The following is a 23,715-nucleotide window of genomic DNA, read 5'->3' on the forward strand; positions in this document are numbered from 1 at the left end:
TAATTGAGCATCATCTCTTTGGATAGGTGCCTCCGTAGCCAGGTGTGCAGGAGCAATAGTGCGTAGCACATGCTTCTTGATTAGACCAGGGTTCGAGCCCGTGACCACTGCATATCCCCTGAGCAATATGGCCTTAGTTGCTAATGCTCCTAAAAACCAAATAACAACAACATCTCTTTGGATGCAACTCTTTTCAAAAACTTTTAAATAGCGTAATAAATACATTCAATCATGTGGCAATTAATTTGAATGAAAAGAAAACCATTTTTGAGCTCCTTCACTTTGGGCTCTTTTTATTGCACCAGTCTGGGAACTTTAATACCACACTTTGTAATGTATTATGCCTATACAAGCATGATTAGAAACATTTGTAAGAGTCGAAAATGCCAGGAATAACTATTTCAAATTACACTAAAAAGACAGGGCTTCGTGAAAAGTCCAAAGACAGGTAACATGGTTGGAGAGATCAGCAAAAGGGCACTTATATGCTTGGAATGTGCAGCTGTGGCAGAGCATGGTAACTAGGTACCTTGTGGGGGGGGGATATGACTGAAGTCTGTAAAGGCTCTGGGAGGGAAAAGAAAATGGAGCTTAAATTTTCATAGTTACAAATGATAATAGAATTGTGGAAAATACTGTTATCAGAATGAATTATAGATAATATTGTACATTTCTCAAATTTAAATAAATTTAATAAAGTTATTAGGCAATATAACAAATTCAGAATTTGAGAATGATACCACTGATAGCTGATGTTGTCTTTTAGGTTTGTTTGTTTGTTTGTGGGTTTTTTTGGCACATGGGCATCTATGGCCATAGTGCGCCATGTCTTTTAGGAGCATCAGCAACTAGGGCCATACTGCTCCATGTACCCTGTGTTTAAATTGTGTGTTTCATGGTCGATTTTCTGTTTGCTGGACGCAAAACCAGAGTTTCCAGGAAAAAACCATGCTACCCTCGTCTGAGACCAACCCAGCCACGTTGTGAAAAAGATCCATAAAAATTCCTCTTGTTATTGACGGGACTCAAACTCAAGTCGTGGGAAGGATGGTGATTCTACAAACTGTGCTATTGATAAACTGTGATAGAGAGCCCATTGATAGTCATATGACCTAACAATAAACAGAATTTTATGATGTATTCTGTTTATTGTAGATTAAATGACACAATAAATAGATTACTATAATGTACTTTGTTTTTGTATTAAAAATACTCTGTGCTGATGCACAAATGAAGGGAAAGGAGACAAAATAAACTTAATGCACTAGCACAGGAAAACAAGAACAATTTGGCAAGCAGGCTTGTCATCTATAAATTATGTAAAGAGGACACTTCCTAAACATAAAGATTTTTTTTGGGGGGGGGGGGAACTTGGATAATAAATTGTATATAAGTTACACATATATATTTATTTTTTAACTATACATCATATAAACTGTTTAAGTGAGGTATTGCAGTGCCTCCGTAGCCAAGTGGTCAGGAGCGGGAGTGCAGTAGCACACGCTCTTTGAGTAGACCGGGGTTCAAGCCCCTGACTGCTGAATACGGTCGATCTGCCAACCCGCACTGGACCAGCGTGGCAGATTATGGTCCATTTCCCTCAGCATGAATTGTCGAGGAGGCTTCCATCCTGCAGTGGGTTGATAATGGCTGCACTTTACTTTTTTTTACTTTTTATTGCAGTCAATTACAGTTTGAATGGTCAACTTTTAATTGACCAAAACAAGAGAATGCAATTTTCTTTGGTGGGGAAGGGAACAATTGAAACAAATAAGATGTATAATACAACTTATGCACACACTAGTTCCAAGCTCACATTTCAAAATCTAGTGATGAAACTATTTTAAAAGTACTTACCCTGTGTTTAAAAAACAAAGATAAAATTAGTTGCTTTAAACCACAGTTCAGAAGTATGTACAATCTTTTTTTTCCAACTATTTTGTCCATCCATGTACTGATGTATGGTGGCATAGAGTCCCTTAAAGTGCAATGTAAAGTTATTCATGATTGAATACTTCAGAAACAATCCTCTAGTTTCTGAATGATAATCATTCATGTACTGATATATGATGGCACAGAATTTTGCATCAGGTTGAATATCTGTGTCGGAGCAATATGGCCTTAGTTGCTAATGCTCCTAAAAACCAAATAACAAACAAACAAACAAACAATATCTGTGGGTTACCACAATGCGGGTTAGGTCTTCAGTAATTCTGTAGTTTGTGGGTCTGGTGCAGTTCCGGTTTTTGAATGTAAATAATTTAATACAATAATACCAAAAATTAATATATCAATTTCATGAAGTAACTTTTTTTATTAGTGTTTTTTCCCTCCTTCCTCTATAAGTAATGTATCATAGTTTTATAGTAAACTGAATTAGTCACAACACTCTTCTACTATTGATATCTTTAAAAATTGCATATATTCACCTAAAATGGATGAGTACTTTTCTGGATTTAAAACTATTATTTTACCCCCCCCCCACCTTAATATTGCACTGCCAGTAGAATAGTTGTCCTTTTTTGGTTTCCAAATTATTTCTCATTGTGATATTAACATTGTTTATTATTAATAGCACAATAAAGACAAAGTCAATGCTGAAGAATTAGAAATTGAATCAACACTAAAAGTGAAATCTTTCAGTACAAAAGCTGAAAAAAAGAACATCATTAAAAGTAAACTACAAATTGCAGCTTAAAACTACTTCTTAGGATTACATTTACTAAGTGAAATTCAAAATTACCGTGTATAATGTAGGTAGCTTATGGTCATATATTATATTGAACTTTTTTTTTCTTTTTTTTTTACTATTTATTAAAAATATTTTTGCAAGGTGTATTTCAATCCAGACCCCTGCAAGGTAATAAGTTTATAAATATGGATATAAAAATAAGTTTTGATATTTTATGGCACACAGGCAATTTAGGCCATGATGCTCTAAGTCCAAGGAAAGAAAAAATAATGGAGTACATAATTAATAAAAAATAATGAGTACTGAGAGGGTAAAAATGCAGTTAAGCATATGATGGACAACTAAAAGTGAAACTATATAACTTACCTTTGGCAAAGGAGAGGAGTAGCACGAAGAGTGACTGACAGAAACAAGCCACATCCTACACGCTGCTTCTATGGCTACAAGCAAGCTATAATCAGACAAAATGGACAGCCAGGCATTTTAACCTTGCCCCCCCCCTTTTTTTTCTGGGGACTACTGCCCCCAGTCCCCTGCTACACTCAATGACAATTCTCACCACTATACACTACACAAGACTATTCACAACCATCATCTACATGCTTCCTTTCAACAAATTTCATGACTCCCACACAAAGGACATTCATACTCACAGGCAATCAGACCAAAACTCATACATCACTCATCCACAGCCTTTTGCCTTGCACTTTCCAAACCACACAAAAACCTCCAATTTACAACAACATCCATGTTTTATAAAAAATTAAAAAGAAAAGAAAATGCTAAATAAAAAACTATAAAAAAAACAACTTATCTTTCAAAAAACACGATCACATTCAATATTGAAACACATAAAGAAAGAAAGAACAAGAAACACATAAAAATTATACATACAGTGACATTAAATAACGACCTACCAATCAAAAATAAGCACCTCCCCCTCCTTGACAACACAAACAGTAAACTACATAGTTTCACATTTAGTCACCCATTGTATGCTTAACTGCATTTTACCCAACATAATGGAGTATATAATTAAGAAAAAATAATGAGCACTGATAGTTTGAAATCAAGGGGGTGAGTATTCAGGTGGACATCTACCATAAATGGCACTAGTTTCGCTTGGCAGGCTAACATAGGGTCAAGAATCGAGGGCCCAAAATCAAATTTTGTACTGGGTCCCATACTCAACTGGTCACTTTTATATGTTCTCTACAACCAGTAGAGAACATATAAAAATGTAGTTGTTCCTTTAGTACTCAGAAGCACCAGCAACAAACTTTATAACAAATTGCTGGAGCTTTTCCTTGCTCTTCCAAATATCAGAAACCATTTTCTCCATTCTCTCCATATATGCTAACCACAAAAACACCCTATTGACTCCACTTTCTCAATTAACTTTAATTTACCAGAAAAAAAATACTCGGATTTATACAATTTCTTTTATCACCACCTTCTTAAACAAAATTTAAGACAAAAATTAATCTTTTACAGATAAAGCTATACTAATATATAGTGATAATTGTTATTTATAGTATATTCATGAAGATCATAATCAAAAAGTGAGCACTACATGAAATTACATAAAGAACAAAAATTCAATAATATTAACCTTTAGTCTTTCCAGCTAATAAGAGGACTTTGCAGTCTCTGATTCTGAGAAATATTCCAACTCCAGCTCCACAGAAGTGGGCATGCTGAGTACAGGCTCCCACCATTGTACCATCGAGTTCAGTCTGACAGCAGTAACTCTGAGAACACAGTACCAATCCACAAACGAGGCACATAGTTGGCGAGCGACTGTCATCCCCATCAGAATTGGGACATGTGAAGAGAGAAACACTATTAATAAGTTCACTGTAATCCATCGGTAATGACACCAATTGATTTACTGACAATGGATGCCTGACCAGAGTCTCTAAAGGATTAGCATTGTTTGTCAAAGATGAAGCATTAGACATGGCAAAGTTTAACAAGTGAATGATTCGGGGGTGGCGCACCCAGCTAAGAGAGGAGAGAATAAAATGTTTTAAGTCATTTTTAGTAAGAAACAAATAATAATGAATACTTATTTTATAAGTCAAAGAACAGATATATATAATAAATTGCTCATGGGTTATATATATAGTTATATGAGTATTATTTGCTAAATAAGATAACTTTAAAATTTATGTAACTAATATTACAAAGTCAATGTCATACAGTGGCAGATCCAGAAAATAATGACAGGAGAGGCACCATTTGTGACAGGGGGAGGACCATTTTGGCAATAACAATAGCATCAGTGTTGCCAACCGTAGTCAGTTGAAAATAGCTGACACAAAATGCAAAAATAGATGAAATCCTATGTTAACAATGAAAAGAAAAAAAAAATTCTCTTGTAGCGAAAGGGAATTTGAACAATTAGAGTATATTTTCTGAAATATGACAGGGGTACAAGTTCCCCGGTGCCCCTACCCTGAATCTGCCATTGATGTCATATACTTTATCTATGAAATTCCAAAATTGTAAATACATTTCAGAAACAAAATGTATGACAGACTTAAAGCATTATGAATTTTTCACTGACAATTTTGTCTCATTGATTACAACTGTTATTAGCATTAGCAAAGGCATGCAAGAAAGCAAACGTATATAGCATCAACCCATTCACTCACTCCAAATGTTTGTCTAGTTCTGCCTTGAATGACAGATGGAAGTTTGTTACAGCAATCAACCACCCACTGAATAAAAAGGCAAACTTCCACACATCTATCCTACAACTGTCTTTCCTCAATTTGAATTTATGCCCTTTCAGACGATTACTCTGAGCAAGAGGAAGAATCCCATCATCACTGAGCATGCTCAATCCATTCAAGGCTTTACACACCTCAATCAGATTACCTCGCAGGTGCTTAGTCTCCAGAAACTGTAACTTGCAAAACTTAAACCTTTCTATGTAAGAGAACCATTTGTTCCATTCACTAATCTTGTTGCCCTACTCTGCACTTGTTCCAGCAGCAATACATCCTTCTTAAGATGACGTCTCCAGACCTGTATACAGTACTCAAGGTGTGGCCTGACCAATGCCTTATACAAGAGGATAATCATCTCCTTTTCCCAGCTAGAAAAATTCATGTATATCATTGACACAACACCATGAGCTACTCTTGCAGACTGTCTGCAATGCTCAGAAAACTTCATATTTGATTGCACAATTACCCACAGGTATTTTTCATTCTCCACTACCCTGAGAATAGTACCACACAGTTAATATGTTAATCTGGGGTTAATTCTACCCATATGGAGTATTTTACATTTGTCAATGTTAAACTTCACTTGCCACCTCTCTGCCCATTTGCTCAATTTTTCTATGTTGCAGTAGCATACTGTCATTAACAACCCTGACAACCTTCACATCGTCCGGACTTGGACATTAAGCCTGATATATCTGCATCAATATCATTGATAAATACAGAAAACAAAGGGCTCAACACCGAATTTGCGGGACTCCACTAATAACATTAGTCCACGAAGAGCAGTGTCCATTGTTTACCACCATGTCTTCTCTCATTCAACCATCCCTTTATCCATAGCAGCAATTTTCCCTTAATGCCAACCTACTCCAATTTGTACAGTAGTCTTCTATGTGCAACAGTATCAAAAGCTATCCTAAAATCCAAGTCTATGATATCAAAATTATTTTTTGCATCCAGTTCCTTTGTTTCCACATCATAGTATCCAATCAAATTGGTCGAACAAGACTTCCCTTAACAAACCCAATGCTGTGTCTGAACTATAACTTCAATCTTGTCTAGATGATCCTGCAGGGCTTCTTTAACCAGTGCCTCCATCAATTTCCCTGGAGTGGAAGTTAAATTAACAGATCTGTAATTATTCATGTCAACCTTTGAACCCCCTTTGTGAATTGGGGACACATTTGGAAATCTCTAGTCCATGGGGACCTCCCCTGATTCTCAGGAAGCACTCATAATTATGGCTAAGGGTTTGCTTACTTCCTTTGCTGCCTCTTTTAATATAACTGGATAGATCCCATCCACCCCAGGTGCTTTTCTTATGTTTAACTTCAACAATTTCTCCTCAACTTTGCTCTCAGTTATTACAAAATCATTTAACTCCCTGCTAGAGTTTGATAAACTTCTGGCATTCCCCTCCCTGAATATCTCCTCATGTGTGAATGTAGAAAAGTAATTGCCAATAATTTAAAGGTGAACTGTACAGACTATAATATGCAAAAAAAGCCTAGTAAAAATGGGTCCTTAAGTGAATCGTTTTCGAGATATTGCACATTTATAGTTGGGATCCAGCACTGACTTGTTTGTTTAGGTTAGATTATGCTCATTCTGTGCCTTTACCCTTTCTCAAATGCTCTGAGACGAAGCATATATACTAGTATCAAAGAATTGTCAACATGGAAAGAAGTTACAGCAACGAGTATGTGGACATGCACTTCACGTATGGTAAAGCCAACAGCAGTGTACTCGAGGCTGCACGTTTGTACCAAGAAGCATTTCCCAGCCAAAGGCAGTCCAACAGGTACACATTCATCAGGGTACATCAACGCCTCAGAGAACATGGCCGCTTCGCACATAGAGTACAAGCAGGTAGGCCCAGAAGCATAATACCTCATGTTGAGGAAAGGGTGTGAAAAAGAATAGAACAAAATCCCAGAATTTTGACAAGGAGGGTTGCTCTGCAAGAGCATGTACTGAGTCATAGCAGTGTGTGGCGTATTTTACATCACCGATTAGTGTACCCCTACCATATCCAGCGTATACAAGGTCTCAAGCAGTACAGACTACCCTCCCAGAGTCAGTGACCTCCCAGAGATCTTAACAGAAAATTCGCATTATCTCGAAAAAGGTTCATTTGCAGCCCAATGTTCACTGGTTCATTGTGTTTCAAAAATGATGAAACACCCTGTACAGGGTGTTTCAAAAACGATGGTCAATAATTTAACGGTGAAAAGTACAAACTAAAATAAGCAAAAAAGTCCCTGCGGACATCAGGCCGCAAATGAACCATTTTCGAGATAATGCACCTTTTCAGTTAAGATCCACCACTGACTATGGGAGCACTAGCAAAAATCTGCGAATCCTTTGCTAAGCGTGGTTTTATACATAAGATAATACATTTTTAATTTTTGATTTCAAAACCACAGGAGGATTTTACATATGTTACATGTTACAGGATATTACAAAAGGTGTTCAAACTGCTGTCCTTGCAACCGTAGGTAGCTTTGTAGTCTTCTCTGCATTGAGTTGGGAATCCTCTCAGGCATTCCTGAGTCATTTATGATTTGCTGAAAGGCACCTTCAACCCGACGCTGCAGTTCCTCAACTGTGTTAATGCCAGAAGTGTACACCAAGCTTTTTACATGACCCCAGATACAAAAATCCATAGGATTTAAGTCTGGTGATCTGGGAGGTCACATTACAGGCCCACCTATACCTATCCACCATTGCCCATACCTTCTAGTTAGATACCAAGTCACAACTTGAGCAAAATGTGCCGGTGCACCATCATGAATAAACCACATGTTCTGGCATTATTGAAGAGGAACATTATCATCATCAATGGGGTCTGGAAGAACATTCTGCAGGAACTGAAGGTACAGCTCTCCTGTTAGCCTATTTGGCAGAAGTTTGGACCAATTAGACAGTCTCCTATTAATCCTCCCCAGACATTCAACGAGAAACATTGCTGATGTTGTGATTTGTGAATTGCATTAGGATTTTCATCGGACCAAACTTCACAGTTATGAAAATTAAAAATACCATTGCAAGTAAACCCAGCTTTGTCAGTGAATTTAAAAATTAGGGGTTCAGGACACATTGCATCCACTGCCAGAAGTTCACTCTGGGAGGGCAGTCTGTATTGCTGAGACCTTGTACACACTGGATATGGTAGGGGTACAGTAATTGGCAATGTAAAACTCGCCATACACTGCTATGACTCAGTACATGCTCTTGCAGAGCAACCCTCCTTGTCGAAATTCCTGAATTTTGTTCTATTCTTTCTAACATCCTTTCCTCCTCAACAGCAGGTGTTATGCTTCGGGGCTTACCTGCTCGTACTCCATGTGCGAAGCACTCATGTTCTCTAAGGCGCTGATGTACCCTGATGAATGTGCGCCTGTTGTGCTGCCTTCGGGAGGGAAAATGCTTCTTGATACAAACATGAAGCCTCGAGTGCACTGCTGTTGGCTTTACCATACATGAAGTGCATGTCCGCATACTCTTCGTTGCTCTAACCTCTTTCCACGTTGACTATCCTTTGACAAGTACTAGTATGCCTGCTACGTCTCAGAGCAGTGAGAGACAGGAAAGGTAGAAAATGAGCACAACCTAACCTAAACAAACAAGTCAGTGGTGGATCCCAACTAGAAATGTACAATATCTCAAAGAATTCACTTAAGGATCCATGTTTATAATGCTTTTTTTGCATAATGTGGTCTGTACAGTTCATCTTTAAAATATTGACCATCACTTTTGAAACACCCTATATATAATTTGTATTATGAATTGTAATTTTTTTTATAGTTACAGTAGACTCTCAATTTTCCGGGATAGAGGGTAAAAAAAATATTCCCGGATAATTGATTTCCCGGTTAATCCAAAAATACAGTAAATCCCCGCCATACGTAAGAGTTACGTTCCAGTACTTCTTACATAAATCAAATTTCGCGTAACTCAGGAATGACTAATAAAATATTGCTATTATATCCCCGACCTTCCATACAAAAACAACATAATATCTTCAGAAGAATGAAGAAAAATAGTTATTTATTTTTAATTAGTTCAATTAAAACTTTATCTGAGGACAGTGAAGTAGCCGGAGTGGCACATAAGAAAAGAAAACATAAAAGGAAGAAAAATGCATGTTATTGAACTGTAAAAACTTATATGTATTTCGTAGCCTTGGTTATTATTATAGTTGACCTTCATTGGTATCGACCGCTTCTCGTATTGTCTTTTTCCTTTATTGTGTTCATTGTTGCCACTGAAAAATCTGAATTCCGCGCGATACATGTTATTAATCTTTGGCCATTTTCATATACCCTTATTATTTTAATTTTCTGATTCAACTCAATTGCTTTCCTTTTCGTGATAGATTTACTAGTACTGTTGTCACTTATTCTCTTAGTCAGCACCACGATAACAGTCAAGATGAAAATTTTATATAAAGAACTTCACAGGGTTAAGGCGAAAACTCAATATTATCACTCCAAGCGAGCTCACATTTTACTAAAGCACATTTCTGTAGTTTGCTGCCATAAAACAATATGCACTTTCTGGTTTATTGGGCTTTTCTGTTAGTGCAATTAATTATAAACTGGTAGTAAACTCGATCTTATTGCATTTGCGATAATACCGATAGCTGGAATTCTGTGGGTTTTTTACATTATTATAGTGAAATGTGTGTTCCCCTTCACCGAAATCTTCAGTCATATAAAAAATATATAAATAACGTAACTTAAGTCCGAAGCTACGTAAGTTGGGGGCTTACTGTATCGAAAAATTATCAGAAACTATGTAAAAAGTATGGGGATATAAAAAATGAAAAAAAAAAAAAAAACTTACGTGTCCAATACGATGCTTTCCTTTATTTTTTACGATGTCCATTTTAAATCTAATAGCTTCCCTTTATTTTTTACAATGTGTATGGTTTGGTCACCAACATTACAATGGTTCCTTAGAGATTTAAGAGATGCACCGTTTTCAAACTTTTGAATAATTTCAAGTTTTTGTTTAATTGAAAGCACAACTCTTGCTTTTGCCCATAATTTTTGCGATTTCTAAACAAAAAAAAAAAAAACAATTCCAACATCCCTGACATAAATAACGAAACAAAGTTTGTCCTTTTGTGGTGCGACTGAACATAATAATCGATGCGATGCACTAAAACAAACTAAACATTCGGTCTCTCTTTTTTTTAAATCTCCCAATGACGACTTATACCGCCGCTTCTTGTCGTTTATTTACTTATAACTTGCAGAACATCTGCTTTTACCTATTCTATTTATTACTTGAATTTTATGATTTCTGGTTGATTTTTTTTTTTTTTTAATTTGGAATCGTGAAGTGTCCTGGTTAATCCAATCCCACTAAATCGAGAGTCTGCTGTATATTATCGTAATAACTATCATATAACATATTTTTTTAATATATATTATATATATATATATATATATTAGCATTAGTAGAGGCATACGATGCAAGAAAGCAAGCATATGCAGCATCAGCCAAAAAAACCCCTCCCATTTCACCCCTCCATTTGTTCCAAATGCCTGTCCAGCTCAGCCTTAAATTTATTTAGGCTATCAACTTCCACAACAAAAGATGGAAGTCTGTTCCACCAATCAACTATCTGCTGGCTAAAGGCAAATTTCCGCACATCTATTCTACAACTGTCTTTCCTAAATTTGAATCTGTGCCCCCTCACGTCCTTAATCGGAGCAAGAGGAAGAATCCCATCAGCATTCACTTTGATCAAACTATTCAAGGCCTTATACACCTCAAACAGGTCACCTCGCAGGTGCCTACCCTCCAGGCACTGCAATTTGCAGAACTTAAGCCTTTCTCCGTAAGAGCACCCCTTCATACCCCTCACTAATCTTGTTGCCCTCCTTTGTACTCGTTCTAGCAACTCTACATCCTTCCTAAAATGAGGCCGCTAGACCTGTACACAATACTCTATGTGTGGCCTGACCACTGCCTTGTATAAAGGAATAATCACATCCCTGTCCCTGCTAACAAAATTCCTATATATCATTGACAAGACTCCATGACCTGCCCTGGCAGCCCATCTGCACTGCTAAGTGAACTTCATAGAGCAGATTTCATCTTTTAAGGGCACAAAAGGTGATATAGTTGTATACATTGGCACTAATGATATTAAGAGCAGGAGACAGGCAGAATTACTTAAAAGTACAGGTCACTGTTGAAAAAAAGCCGTGAATCAGGGTTGAATTTGAAAGTGTCTGCAGTTTGCTCAGACATGATAGGAGGGAGTATATGATGAGAGCCTTGCCCATGCATAAGTAAACTCCTCTCTATAACTGTAGAGAGGAGTTTACTTATGCATGGGTAACACACAAAATATGTCTATAATCAAGTCACAAAGGAGGTTAGCAGTCGAAGGCAGATTACAAGAAATCTTTGGCAAAGGATGCAAAGAAAAACAGCAAAGAGTTCTTTACTTATGTTAACTCTAGAAGGAAAGGGATGAATCAGATGAACCACTTAACATAGATGGGTTGATTATTGATGACCATGCTCAGGTAGCTGATAAACTGAATGAGTATTTTGCATCTACATTCACACATGAGGAAATATTCAAGAAGAGGAATGCCAGAAGTTTATCAAACTCTAACAGGGAGCTAAGTGATTTTGTAATAACTGAGAGCAAAGTGGAAGAGAAATTGTAGAAGTTAAACATAAGGAAGGCACCTGGGGTGCACTGGATCTATCCAGTTACATTAAAGGAGGCAGCAAAGGAAGTAAGCAAACCCTTAGCCATAATCATGAGAGCTTCCTTGGACTCAGGGGAGGTACCCAGTGGTGAGCTATAGTGGGCGGGCGAGAGCAGATTGTTATTTTTTTTGAAAATTTGCGAGCCCATTGTTGAGATGATCATTCATTTTACAAATGAAATCCTGAATGCAATTATTGAGTATCTAGAGCCGAAACTACGGTGGGGCAAGCGGGGCCCCATTCCCAGCATTTTAATGGTGCAATTGATCGGTTATGAATTTTAAAATTGTTTCATTTTTGATTTAATTACAGTCAGACCTCTGTTTAACGAACTCTTTACAGCAAAATTTTTTGATTCTCCCTTGATAATTACATTTAAAATAGTTTCCTGTGAACGAAAAAAACTTCCATGTAACGAACAGGATAGGAGAGACAACTTTGTATGCATTGTTCTTACCTCTGGCCTTTAGACAATTTAAGTAATTAGAAAGCACGAGTTAAGGGTGAAAGGGATTACCATTTCACAATGTTAGTGGTGTCCATAAAACCTCTGCAGTCACACACTGAGAAGTCGCGCTAGTCAATATGCTTTCCATAGCCAGTCAGAAGATTAAGAAGATTCTCGACATGGATTATAGCCTCTGGTCAACCTGTGTTGTGGTTCCCCTTTACTCCTACAAGAAGTCATATGTTTTTCGGAGAAGTGGGTGATCCTTGCCTTCCAGTAAATGTCTCCTGTCTATGTTTACATGGTCACAGTAGCAGAATATTCGTGTGATTCCGACATTTTGCACTGTATTCAAAGAACTAGTGAGAGTAGCAACATAGAGGGGAAGGGGGGATTGAGGCAACTAAGATATTATATAAACTTTACGAAGAGGAAATGTTGGCAGATTATGAAACTTCGTCAAGGCTTTCACTGTGCAGAAAATGTTCTAAAATATAATGGCATACAGGCAATAATTAAAAAAAAACTGTATCACCAATCTCCAAAAAACCAGCGCAAATTAAAGATGCAAAAAAATTGCTAAAAAAATTGCAGCACGAAAAAATTGCTTAAAAAATTGCAGCACGAAAAAATTGCTTAAAAAATTGCAGCACGAAAAAATTGCTAAAGAACTTGATGTGGAAACTATAAATATCTGTCGTGTGTTCGGGCCACAATGGGTAGCTTACGGATGGCAATTGAGGGTTGGAGAAATTATCCCGCTTTGTGCAAACATTTTGAATCAGAGAGTTAATTAAATATTCTGGATTATTAAACAGACTTTCAATCTGGAATTTCTTAACGATTTAGCACTAATGATCGACATCCTGCGGGAGCTCTCTTACCTTAACTAGAAGCTTTACAAAGTCGCAACATCACTATAGTAAAAACAGATAAATTAATTATTCTAACCATCAATGCTATCGCTAATTTCAAAAATTCTGAAGGAAATTATGAAACTAAAATTGAGAGCATGTTGAAGTTGAAAGAATTCGAAGGAATTGAAAGTAAGAACACATTTAAAAAATTACCTCGTGACACGTTATTAAGAATAAGTTATTAATGCAACAGAGTAATTTTAAATTAAATAAAGAAAATAATATCATTATTATTTTCTTTATTGACGATGAGAAATTGAAAGAAATTTTAAACATATGCTACCTAGAATCATGGAATACGAAATAACTTTCGTCTCCGTGGCAAGACAGTGAAAAACGAATAAGAAATTTAAGTTTTCTGATAAAATGTGAAATAAAAATTAATGATTTTAGAGATTTTGTCGAAGACAGTTTATCTTTCTTAACGATTTAGCACTAATGATCGACATCCTGCGGGAGCTCTCTTACCTTAACTAGAAGCTTTACAAAGTCGCAACATCACTATAGTAAAAACAGATAAATTAATTATTCTAACCATCAATGCTATCGCTAATTTCAAAAATTCTGAAGGAAATTATGAAACTAAAATTGAGAGCATGTTGAAGTTGAAAGAATTTGAAGGAATTGAAAGTAAGAACACATTTAAAAAATTACCTCGTGACACGTTATTAAGAATAAGTTATTAATGCAACAGAGTAATTTTAAATTAAATAAAGAAAATAATATCATTATTATTTTCTTTATTGACGATGAGAAATTGAAAGAAATTTTAAACATATGCTACCTAGAATCATGGAATACGAAATAACTTTCGTCTCCGTGGCAAGACAGTGAAAAACGAATAAGAAATTTAAGTTTTCTGATAAAATGTGAAATAAAAATTAATGATTTTAGAGATTTTGTCGAAGACAGTTTATCTTTAAAATCGAGTGAAATTCACTCTTCAAGTATAAAAGCCAGAAATATCATTGAAACTACTGCAATTAGCAGTGCTTTCAGCATAATGAATAATATTGTATAAATGAATGAATAATGTTGACCATACATCTAAATGGAAAACCATTGCTTCAATTTGATCCAGATTGTTACGTCAAATCATTCCTCTGTAATCATCACTCAGCTTGAGCAAAGCAGAAGATTGACAACAAATATTAATAAAGAAGTAAATTGTATATGGAAATTTTTAGAATAATTTTTCTTCAATAATAATTTTTTTTTATGTAATCTGTGATTTAACCCTGGGGGCTCACATCTGGTGAGTATGGGTTTGGCACACTAAGGGTCCTGAGCTGGATATCATCATTCTTCTCTTTCTTGGTGATTTCCTTCTACTTTTCTCTCTTTCTCTCTCTCTCTCTCTCTCTCTCTCTCTCTCTCTCTCTCTCTCTCTCAGGGTAACTCGGGGAATTTTTTTTTTTTTGGCTGGTGCAGCATGAGCCTCAGGCTTCCTCGCACCATATAGCTAACAATAATAATTATTATTATTGTGTACCTTTTCTAGAAGAGTTTGTTTTTTATACAATATTTATTTTTATATTGTAGAATGTTTTGTGATAGTTTTTGTGATATGGGAAATATTTCGTGTTACTTTTTATTCGCAATATTAAAATTTTATCATGAAAAAAATGTATCCATTATATTTCCCCAGTTGTTAAAAAAAGAGAGACGAATAAAAAAGTGGCGCGTGTACCAAGCATGTGCTGTAGATGGTTTTATGTGAATCCTTCGCGTTTCTTTTAGGTATTTTGATTTGGAAATTAATTATGAAATAATAGAGCTTTTGTATTGTAAATATTTTATTGAACATTCGCAAATTTTTATAATTTCTGGAAGACAAGAAGATACAATGGATTTGTGATAACTAAAGTAACTGATGTGTACCTGCGATTGCAACGTATCTAATGTCTAGAAAATAGCTTCGATTGAAGTACCGACCTTGTAGTAGAAACGACATATGCAACTGTTTGGAGCACCTAACAATGGAATGTTACGAAAATGCGAGACGAAAAAATAAATTGTTTTGCAAATATTTGTATTGTTGCAGTCATACTTACTTCAGGAAGTATGATTGTGGCGTTATACTATTAAAAAAAATCTAAACAGTTAGAACTCGAGATACTATCGTATCCAGGTATCATTGTAAAGAGGGGAGGGTGGCATGATGACTCGAGATATCATACCGGTCACGAAAAATGCGTCACACGTTCTAATCACACTACTAGTGAATGCTCGTCACAGACTAGTAGTGTGAACGTGGGAAGTGCCTCTGGCGGAAGCCTACCGTGGATGACGTCACAGAAGTGACGTCATCCGCGGCAGGAATCCCCAAGGATGTTTCACATCAATAAGTCGGCAAAACTGCGAGCCCATTGTTAAATTATTCACAGCTCACCACTGGATGTACCCATGGGCTGGAGATGTGCAAATGTGACCCCAATTCACAAAGGAGGATCAAAGAGTGACACAAGTAATTATAGACCTGTTAATTTAACTTCTGTTCCAGGGAAATTAATGGAGTCACTGGTTAAAGAAGCATTGCAGGATCATCTAGACAAGACTGCAGTAATAGTTAAGACAGCATGGGTTTCTTAAAGGGAGGTCTTGTCTGACCAATCTGACTGGATACAATGATGTGGTCACAAAGGAATTGGATGCAAAAAATAATTTTGATATCATATACTTGGATTTCAGGACAGTTTTTGATACTGTTGCACATGGAAGACTGCTGTACAAATTGGAGTGGTATGGTATTAAGGGTAAGTTGCTACAATGGATAAAGGGATAGCTGAGTGGGAGACGACAGAGAGTGGTTATCAATGGATGCTGCTCTTCGTGGACAAATGTTATTTGTGGAGTTCCCCACGGTTCGGTGCTGGGCCCAATGTTGTTTTGTGTCAGGCTTAATGTCCAAGAGTGCAGATGATACAAAGGTTGGCAGTGTTGTTAACGACAGTATGCTGCTCCAACTGGATCTAGATAAGTTGGGCAAATGGGCTGAGAAGTGGTAACTGAAATTGAACTTTGACAAATGCAAAGTACTGCATATGGGTAGCAATAACTCAAGAGAAACATACCAACTGTGTGGTACTATACTCAGGGAAGTGGAAAGTGAAAAAGACTTGGGGGTAATTGTGCAGTCAGATATGAAGTTCGCTGAGCAGCATAGATGGGCTGCCAGGGCAGGTCATGGAGTCTTGTCAATGATATATAGTTTTGCTACAGGGACAGGGAAGTAATTATCCAGTTTTACTAGGCAATGGTCAGGCGACCCTTGAGTACTGTGTACGCAGCCTCATTTTAGGAAGGAAGTAGGGTTGCTAGAATGAATACAAAGAAGGGCAACAAGACTGGTGGGAGGAATAAAGGTGTGCTCTTACCAAGACAGGCTTAAGTTCTGCAAATTGCAGTGCCTGGAGAGTAGGCACATGTGAGGTGATCTGATTGAGGTGTATAAAGCCTTGAATGGGTTGAGCAAGTGTAATGCTGATGGGATTTGATTCTTCCTTTTGCTCAGATTAAGAACCTGAGGGGGTATAGATTCAAATTGAGCAAAGACAGTTGTAGAATATATGTGCGGAAATTTGCCTTTAGCCAGTGGGTAGTTGATTGGTGGAACAGACTTCCATCTCTTGTTGTGGAAGTTGATAGCCTAAATAAATTTAAGGCTGAGCAGGACAGGCATTTGGAATGAATGGAGGGGTGAAATGGGAGGTTTATTTTTTTGGCTGATGCTGCACAAGCTTGCTTTCTTGCATCATATGCCTCTAGTAATGTTAATGCTAAGTTTCTTAGGCATTTAGCCAAGAAATATCTTTTAGATTAAACCATGCACAGCATCAGGCATCTCTGATATTGTGGAGTTATACTTCATAACTGGGTTGTCACTATTGCAAAAACAGGGTACTTGCTCAGCCACTGATGAGAAGCAATAAGCTTCGAAACGGTGCTGTCTGGGTAGTGGTATCTCTGCCAAGAATATGTAACACTAGTCTTCTCTATAGGTGAAGCGTTACTTATTCGTCGTAGCACAACACCATGGCAACTTGTTGTGGTGGTATTCGCAATATGAGATATAATTAAAACCGATGCATTAAAACTAGTAGTAGAAATTATGTGTGTGTGCATTACTCATGCATAAGTAAAGTCCTTCATACTCTTAATCGTTTAGCAAGAAATATCTTTTAAACTACAGGTAGAAACAGAGTGGGTTAGTAAATCAGAAAGTCCCTTAAAATCCCCCAATTTTAAGACAAAGTGGCAATGATTAAGAGGGCAATCCGGGAGCATTATAGCATTCTGAAGGACACACAACATGGCTCTGTTAAGGGAAAATCATGTTTATCTAACTTAGTAGACTATTCTGACAGTTATTCATAACCTTGGATTTTAGCAAAGCATTTGACTCTGTTCCTCATGAGAGGTTACTATAAGCTTGAACAGGTTGGGATTACTGGTAAGATTCTAAGATGGATTGCTGGGTGGTTGCAGGGCAGAAGACAGAGGGTTGTGATTAATGGATATTCTTCACATTGGTGTAACGTAAGGAATGGGTCCTTCAAGGATTGGTTCTTGGATCACTGTTGTTTCACATTTTCATAAATGACATTGAAAGTGGATAGAATGCTTGATGTCAAAATTTTCAGATGACAAAGATTGGTAGAGTCATTAATGATTAGTGCCAAGCAGTCCTCCTTCAGAATGACTTGAACAGACTTCAAAGATGGTAAGAGAAGTGGCAGTCACATTTTAATGCTGCTAAATGCTGCTTACACTTGGGCTCCAGAAATTATACACTTAGTGGGGTTGAATTAAAAACAGCGAAGGAGGAAAGGGATCTGGGAGTTACAATATGGGTAGATATGAAGTTTTCTGAACTGTGCAAACAGGCAGCCAAGGAAGCCCATGGTGTTCTATCGATGATTTATCGAACACTATACTGCACAGATAGGGAGATTACAAATGTATAATCCCACTGCATAAGGCAATTGTAAGACCACAATTGGAATACTGTTCAAGTATAGAGACCTCATCTGGAAAAAAAAAAAAAAAAAAAGAAAAGAAAAGACCGAGCTTCTTGAAGGGGTCCAAAGATGGGCAACTCATGTTCCAGCAAGTCAACTGCTGGAACAAGTTGCCCTTCCAGGAAGTTGAGGAGGGAAGCATATAATTTATATTTTCTCATCTACTTGTTTTTTTTTTTTTTTTTTTTTGCCACTGCAACAAAAGCCTATGGCTCCCTTGTACTATATGGCAAATACTATTACTATTTTAGCTTTACAGATATTGACTAGAACTTGTGGGTTAGTCACTCACATATTAGCAAAACTGTTGTGGATTTATTGGTTGACTGGTTAATTAGAGAAATAATAATAATAATAATAATAATAATAACAACAACAATACATAGATAACATTGATTCCAATGCTTGGCTTACCCCGGAGTTGTCACACGACCTCCTGTATTTCTGGAGCAAGGTTGATGTTACCTCGCCCCAGAAACAATCCAGCACATCACTAAAGGATGAAGGGTGATCACCCAGACGGAATACACTCCCAGACATAACCAGGTGGCCATGATAATACATCAGAAGCTAGTGCAAAAATACCAGCTGATCAAAGCAAGTTTACCAGATTACAAGTACAAGCCTCTGGTTGTACTAGAGACCTCTACTCAGACTATATCAGGAATGTGCCATAATAATGGACAAATCCATTATTATCCATACAAATCCATGTAGCATATGGAACAAGTAATGACCATACTAATCACTGTGTCAACCACTGGTGCCAAAAAGCCTCTATAAGAACTTAGCAACAATAGGCCTCCCAGAGAGTTAGTTATTTGGTTTTTAGGAGCATTAGCAACTAAGGCCATATTGCTCTGGGGATATGCAGTGGTCATTCCCTGACCTTTCCGCATCCTCCGTATTTGGTGGTCACAGGCTCGAACCCCGGTCTAAACAAGAAACGTGTGCTATGCACTGCTGCTGCTCCTGCCCACCAGGCTACGGAGGCGCCGCCTCCCAGAGAACATTTACATGGAACTCTAGAAAGCTGTGATCCTGAACACCTGTAGGTTAGTAAGAGAGTTCCTTGACTAACAGCAACAATAATAATAGCTGGACACAACCAACTACCCCATGCACTTGGCACCAGTACACGGGCGAGAAAAAAAACCATAAAAGGAGAAAGGGTTAAAAAAATAAAATAAAATAACAATATAGGTTCAGCATCTAAAAACTGGCAGGCTGAAAATCACATATTTTTAAGAAAATTAAATTAAATTCTGGATAAGTTTTGTTGGCAGACAACAGTAGTTACTATTTAATGCCATGCAGTGAAGTGCTGTTCAGTCCCCAAATACCATCAAAATTTTTTTACTATAAATTTTAACATTTTGGAAGGTGAGTGCAAAAATAGAAACATAACACACTGAAAGAAATAAAAACAGTACTTCACTGCAAGACATTAAATAGTAACTAATGGAGCTAAAGCAACGACGGGGCATCTTAACTGATTCATCACATCATGCCAAAAGGATGATGAATTCCCAGATTTTTTGAGTTTCCACTGTATCATCCACCAACAAGTTTTAGAAATCAAAAGATTAAATTCTAAGTGTTGGACATAGCTTTCAAAATCATGAATTTCATCAGAGGACAATCTCTTCAAAGGAGATTTTTCAAAATGCAACTTGATGAAAATGAACCAGATCTGATATTACACACAGATGTGAGGTGGCTGAGTCGGAAGTCAGTTTCTACAGACATTTCAAAATTTGCTGAATGAAATTAAAAAATTTGTTGATCAAAGGAGAGATGATTATCAGCAGCTACAAGATACGGAGTGGTTGTATGATCTGGCTTTTTTTGTCAGATTTTACCAGTAAATTAAGTGATCTGAATTTGGAATTACAAGGAAAAAATAAAAATGTGGGTTACATAATTCGTAGTATTTCTGCATATACCGTATTTCCCCATGTATAAGATGCACCATTTTTTGAAAAATTTGGGGTCGGTCTAAAAACTGGGTGCATCTTATACAGTGGTTGTAGATTTTTTTACTTGCATTTCCCACTTTTTTGCGCTTGTTATCTTTGTGCTTGTTGTTTCGCACTTGTTATTGGTATATTAGGTTATGTTTTGCCACACTCTGCCCAGAAATGGCCCAGAAAAGATTTTCGTACAGTGCTGAATTCAAGTTAAAAGTGATCCAGTTTGCAAAAGTGAATGGAAATCGTGCTGCTGAACGTAAGTTTGGTCCTCCTCCAACCGAGAAAACAATCCGAGACTGGCTACGGGAAGAAGAAACCCTACTGAAAACGCCACAGCAGAAGAAGGCTATGAGAGGCAAGTCAGCAAAATGGCATGATTTAGAGAGGGAATTGAAGATATGGATTGAAGAGCAAAGGGCAATTGGAATTCCTGTGTCCACAAAGATGGTTCAGCATGAGGCAAGAAGAACTGCTGATGAAAAAGAAGTTACTGATTTCAAAGGACACAATTGGTGCTTCAGGTTCATGAAACAGAATGGAATGGACTAAGCATGCATACACACACCAGACTTGCCCAAAAGATGCCTGAAAGCTATGAGCAGAAGGTCCTTGAATTTCATCGTTTTGTCATTCAATGTCAGAAGACATCAGTTTGAGTTAGGACAGATTGCAAATATGGACGAAGTCCCCCTTCAATTTGGGGTCCCAAGTAACAGAACTGTTGATAAGAATGGGGTGAAAACTGTAACTGTGAAGACAAGTGGACATGAAAAGAGCCATTTTAGAGTTGTTCTAGCTTGTTGTGCTGACGGAACCAAGCTGCCTCCTATGCCGATTTTCAAACGCTAAACAATGCCAAAAGAAGACATTCCTTGAGAAGTGATTGTCCACGTTCATGACAAGGGTTGGATGGATCAGGATGGGATGAAGATCGGTTTGAGAAAGTTTGGAGCAGGAGACCAGGTGGGCTCTTATGCAAACCTGCCTTATTGGTGCTTGATCAGTTCAGGGCACACATAACAAAAAACACAACGAAGATTGCTGCAGAGCAAAAAACAAAACTTGCCGTCATACCTGGAGGCTTGACATCCCAGCTCCAACCATTTGATGTCAGCATTAACAAACCCTTCAAAGCTGCCATGAGAGACTAATGGAACCAATGGATGAAGTCTTCTGGGGACAATTCGACACCAGCAGGAAGAGTGAAGAAACCAACTATAGGAGACGTTTGTACCTGGGTGAAAAGATACTGGGATAATATCAAGATTGAGATCGTTGTCAAGTCATTTAAGAAGTGTGGCATTTCAAATGCCATAGATGGAACTGAGGACGAGGCAATATATGAAGACAGTGATTCGTCATCAGACACAGATAAGGACAAGCTAATGGATGGGAGTTTTTACAGTGACGAGGAGTTGTATGAATTTTATGATGAATAAAACTTGAGTTCAATAACCTTATGTAATACATTTTTTTTTTACAAATTTCGGGGCCCCAAAATTAAGGCGCGTCTTATACATGGAGAAATACGGTAAACATCAATTTTTGGCAATGGCTAAGTATCTCAAATTAAAAAAAATCTGATCATTTTGCAAATATGCAAGATCATTTGCAAAAAAATCCTGTTTTTGGATTTAGAAAGTTGTGGATGATTTTTAAACCAGATTCAGTGATTTTAAAACAATTGAAGATATTGCTTAATATATTTCTTATCCATTTAATGTCGGATTAATGTCCATTTAATGTAAATTGAAGAAGAAAAAAAAAAAAAAAAAAAAACGCTGTGATTTTTCACATGGAGAAAATATTACTTGAAAATGAAATTATTACATTTCGAAACGATATCTTTCTAAAAGCCAGATCATCAGAAAAAGACTTTTAAAAATATGTCTGCTTAGAAAAGTGCCCAAATGTAAAAAAATGAATTGAACTTTTAAATTCCTGTTTTGGTTCCACATGTCTATGTGAAATAGCCTTTTTGTATTTGAAACAAACAAAGACGAAGAATCGCTCTACTCTTACGGACTTGCATACAGAAGATTATTTACTGTCGGCCTTATCACGGAATATCGCCGATTTTGAAAGCTTGGCAGATGACATGAAGGCACAAACTTCACATAAATTAAAAATTTAAATACGTGAGAATTTAAAATAAGAATTCTGAATTGTATTTAATTTTAAAATTTATAAACAACATTTTTCAGTATGTGTTAATTAACTTTTTTAACCTTGTACAATGAAATTCTTAAGATGGTAGATTGCGGCACATTTCGAAGAAAAAAAGTAGATCACATCACAAATTAAATTGGCCACCCCTGCTGTATATCATTGACAAAACTCCAGGACCTGCTCTGGCAGCCTGTCTGCACTGCTCAGAGAACTTCATATCTGATTGCACAATTACCCCCAGGTCTTTTTCATTCTCAACCTCCCTGAGTGTAGTACCACACAGTTGGTACGTTTCTCTTGGGTTACTGCTACCCATATGCAGTACTTTTCATTTGTCAATATTAAACTTCAGTTGCCACTTCTCAGCCTATTTGTCCAACTTATCTAGTTTCTGTTGCAGTAGCATACTGTCATTAACAACCCTGCCAACCTTTGTATCATCTATGAACTTGGACATTAAGTCTGAGTTCATTACTGTAAAATAGTTTTATGTCACAGAAGAGAGCTACAAATAAAATATGTGACTGTACTTTGCAAGCACACAGTTTTATCTACAATGTCGATGATTGGAATTTCATCTCAGATATTTTATACCCACTTGTATATTCTTTGCGTGACTTACAAAGAATTATAATAGAAACATATTAAAAGTGTATTAAACTATATTATTCTGCATTTTTGTACCTTATATTCTTCCTGCACTCCTCTGGCTATATGAACTTTATTTTTTAACGAATAAAATGGTAAACCATAGTTGATTAGACTATGTGATTTGTTCGAAAACTGTAAAAATCTAAAACTGATAACCTTTCAATCCCCAGGTTCATCAGTTTGGGGCTTGGAACTTAATAATAAAAATAATAATGATTAACAGATAACCTGAACACTCAACAAATTCAAAGTTCATATGTTGTTTTATTGCAAATATTAAAAAGTAAAAACAAAATAAATATACTTTGAAAAGATAGGCATATAAAAGATGACAGCAATAGCCAGGCTCCATAATTAGTAAGCACATT

The 23,715-nt window shown here is 36.8% G+C and overlaps 1 protein-coding gene across 2 annotated transcripts in view; it reads right to left on the bottom strand.

The window, feature by feature from the left end:
- Positions 1 to 23,715, bottom strand: part of Ubr1 (Ubr1 ubiquitin ligase) — a 221,061-nt gene that overhangs the window by 10,945 nt on the left and 186,401 nt on the right. For both annotated transcript variants that reach the window (XM_090381546.1, XM_090381547.1), the window contains exon 10: positions 4,305 to 4,696. In XM_090381546.1, the coding sequence (XP_090237672.1) occupies positions 4,305 to 4,696 (392 nt within the window). The remainder of the gene's footprint in view (positions 1 to 4,304; positions 4,697 to 23,715) is intronic.

The sequence above is a fragment of the Mastigoproctus giganteus genome, chromosome 9, assembly GCF_048544385.1.
Source record: "Mastigoproctus giganteus isolate SK-2022 chromosome 9, ASM4854438v1, whole genome shotgun sequence".
NCBI classification, from domain to species: Eukaryota; Metazoa; Arthropoda; class Arachnida; order Uropygi; family Thelyphonidae; genus Mastigoproctus; species Mastigoproctus giganteus.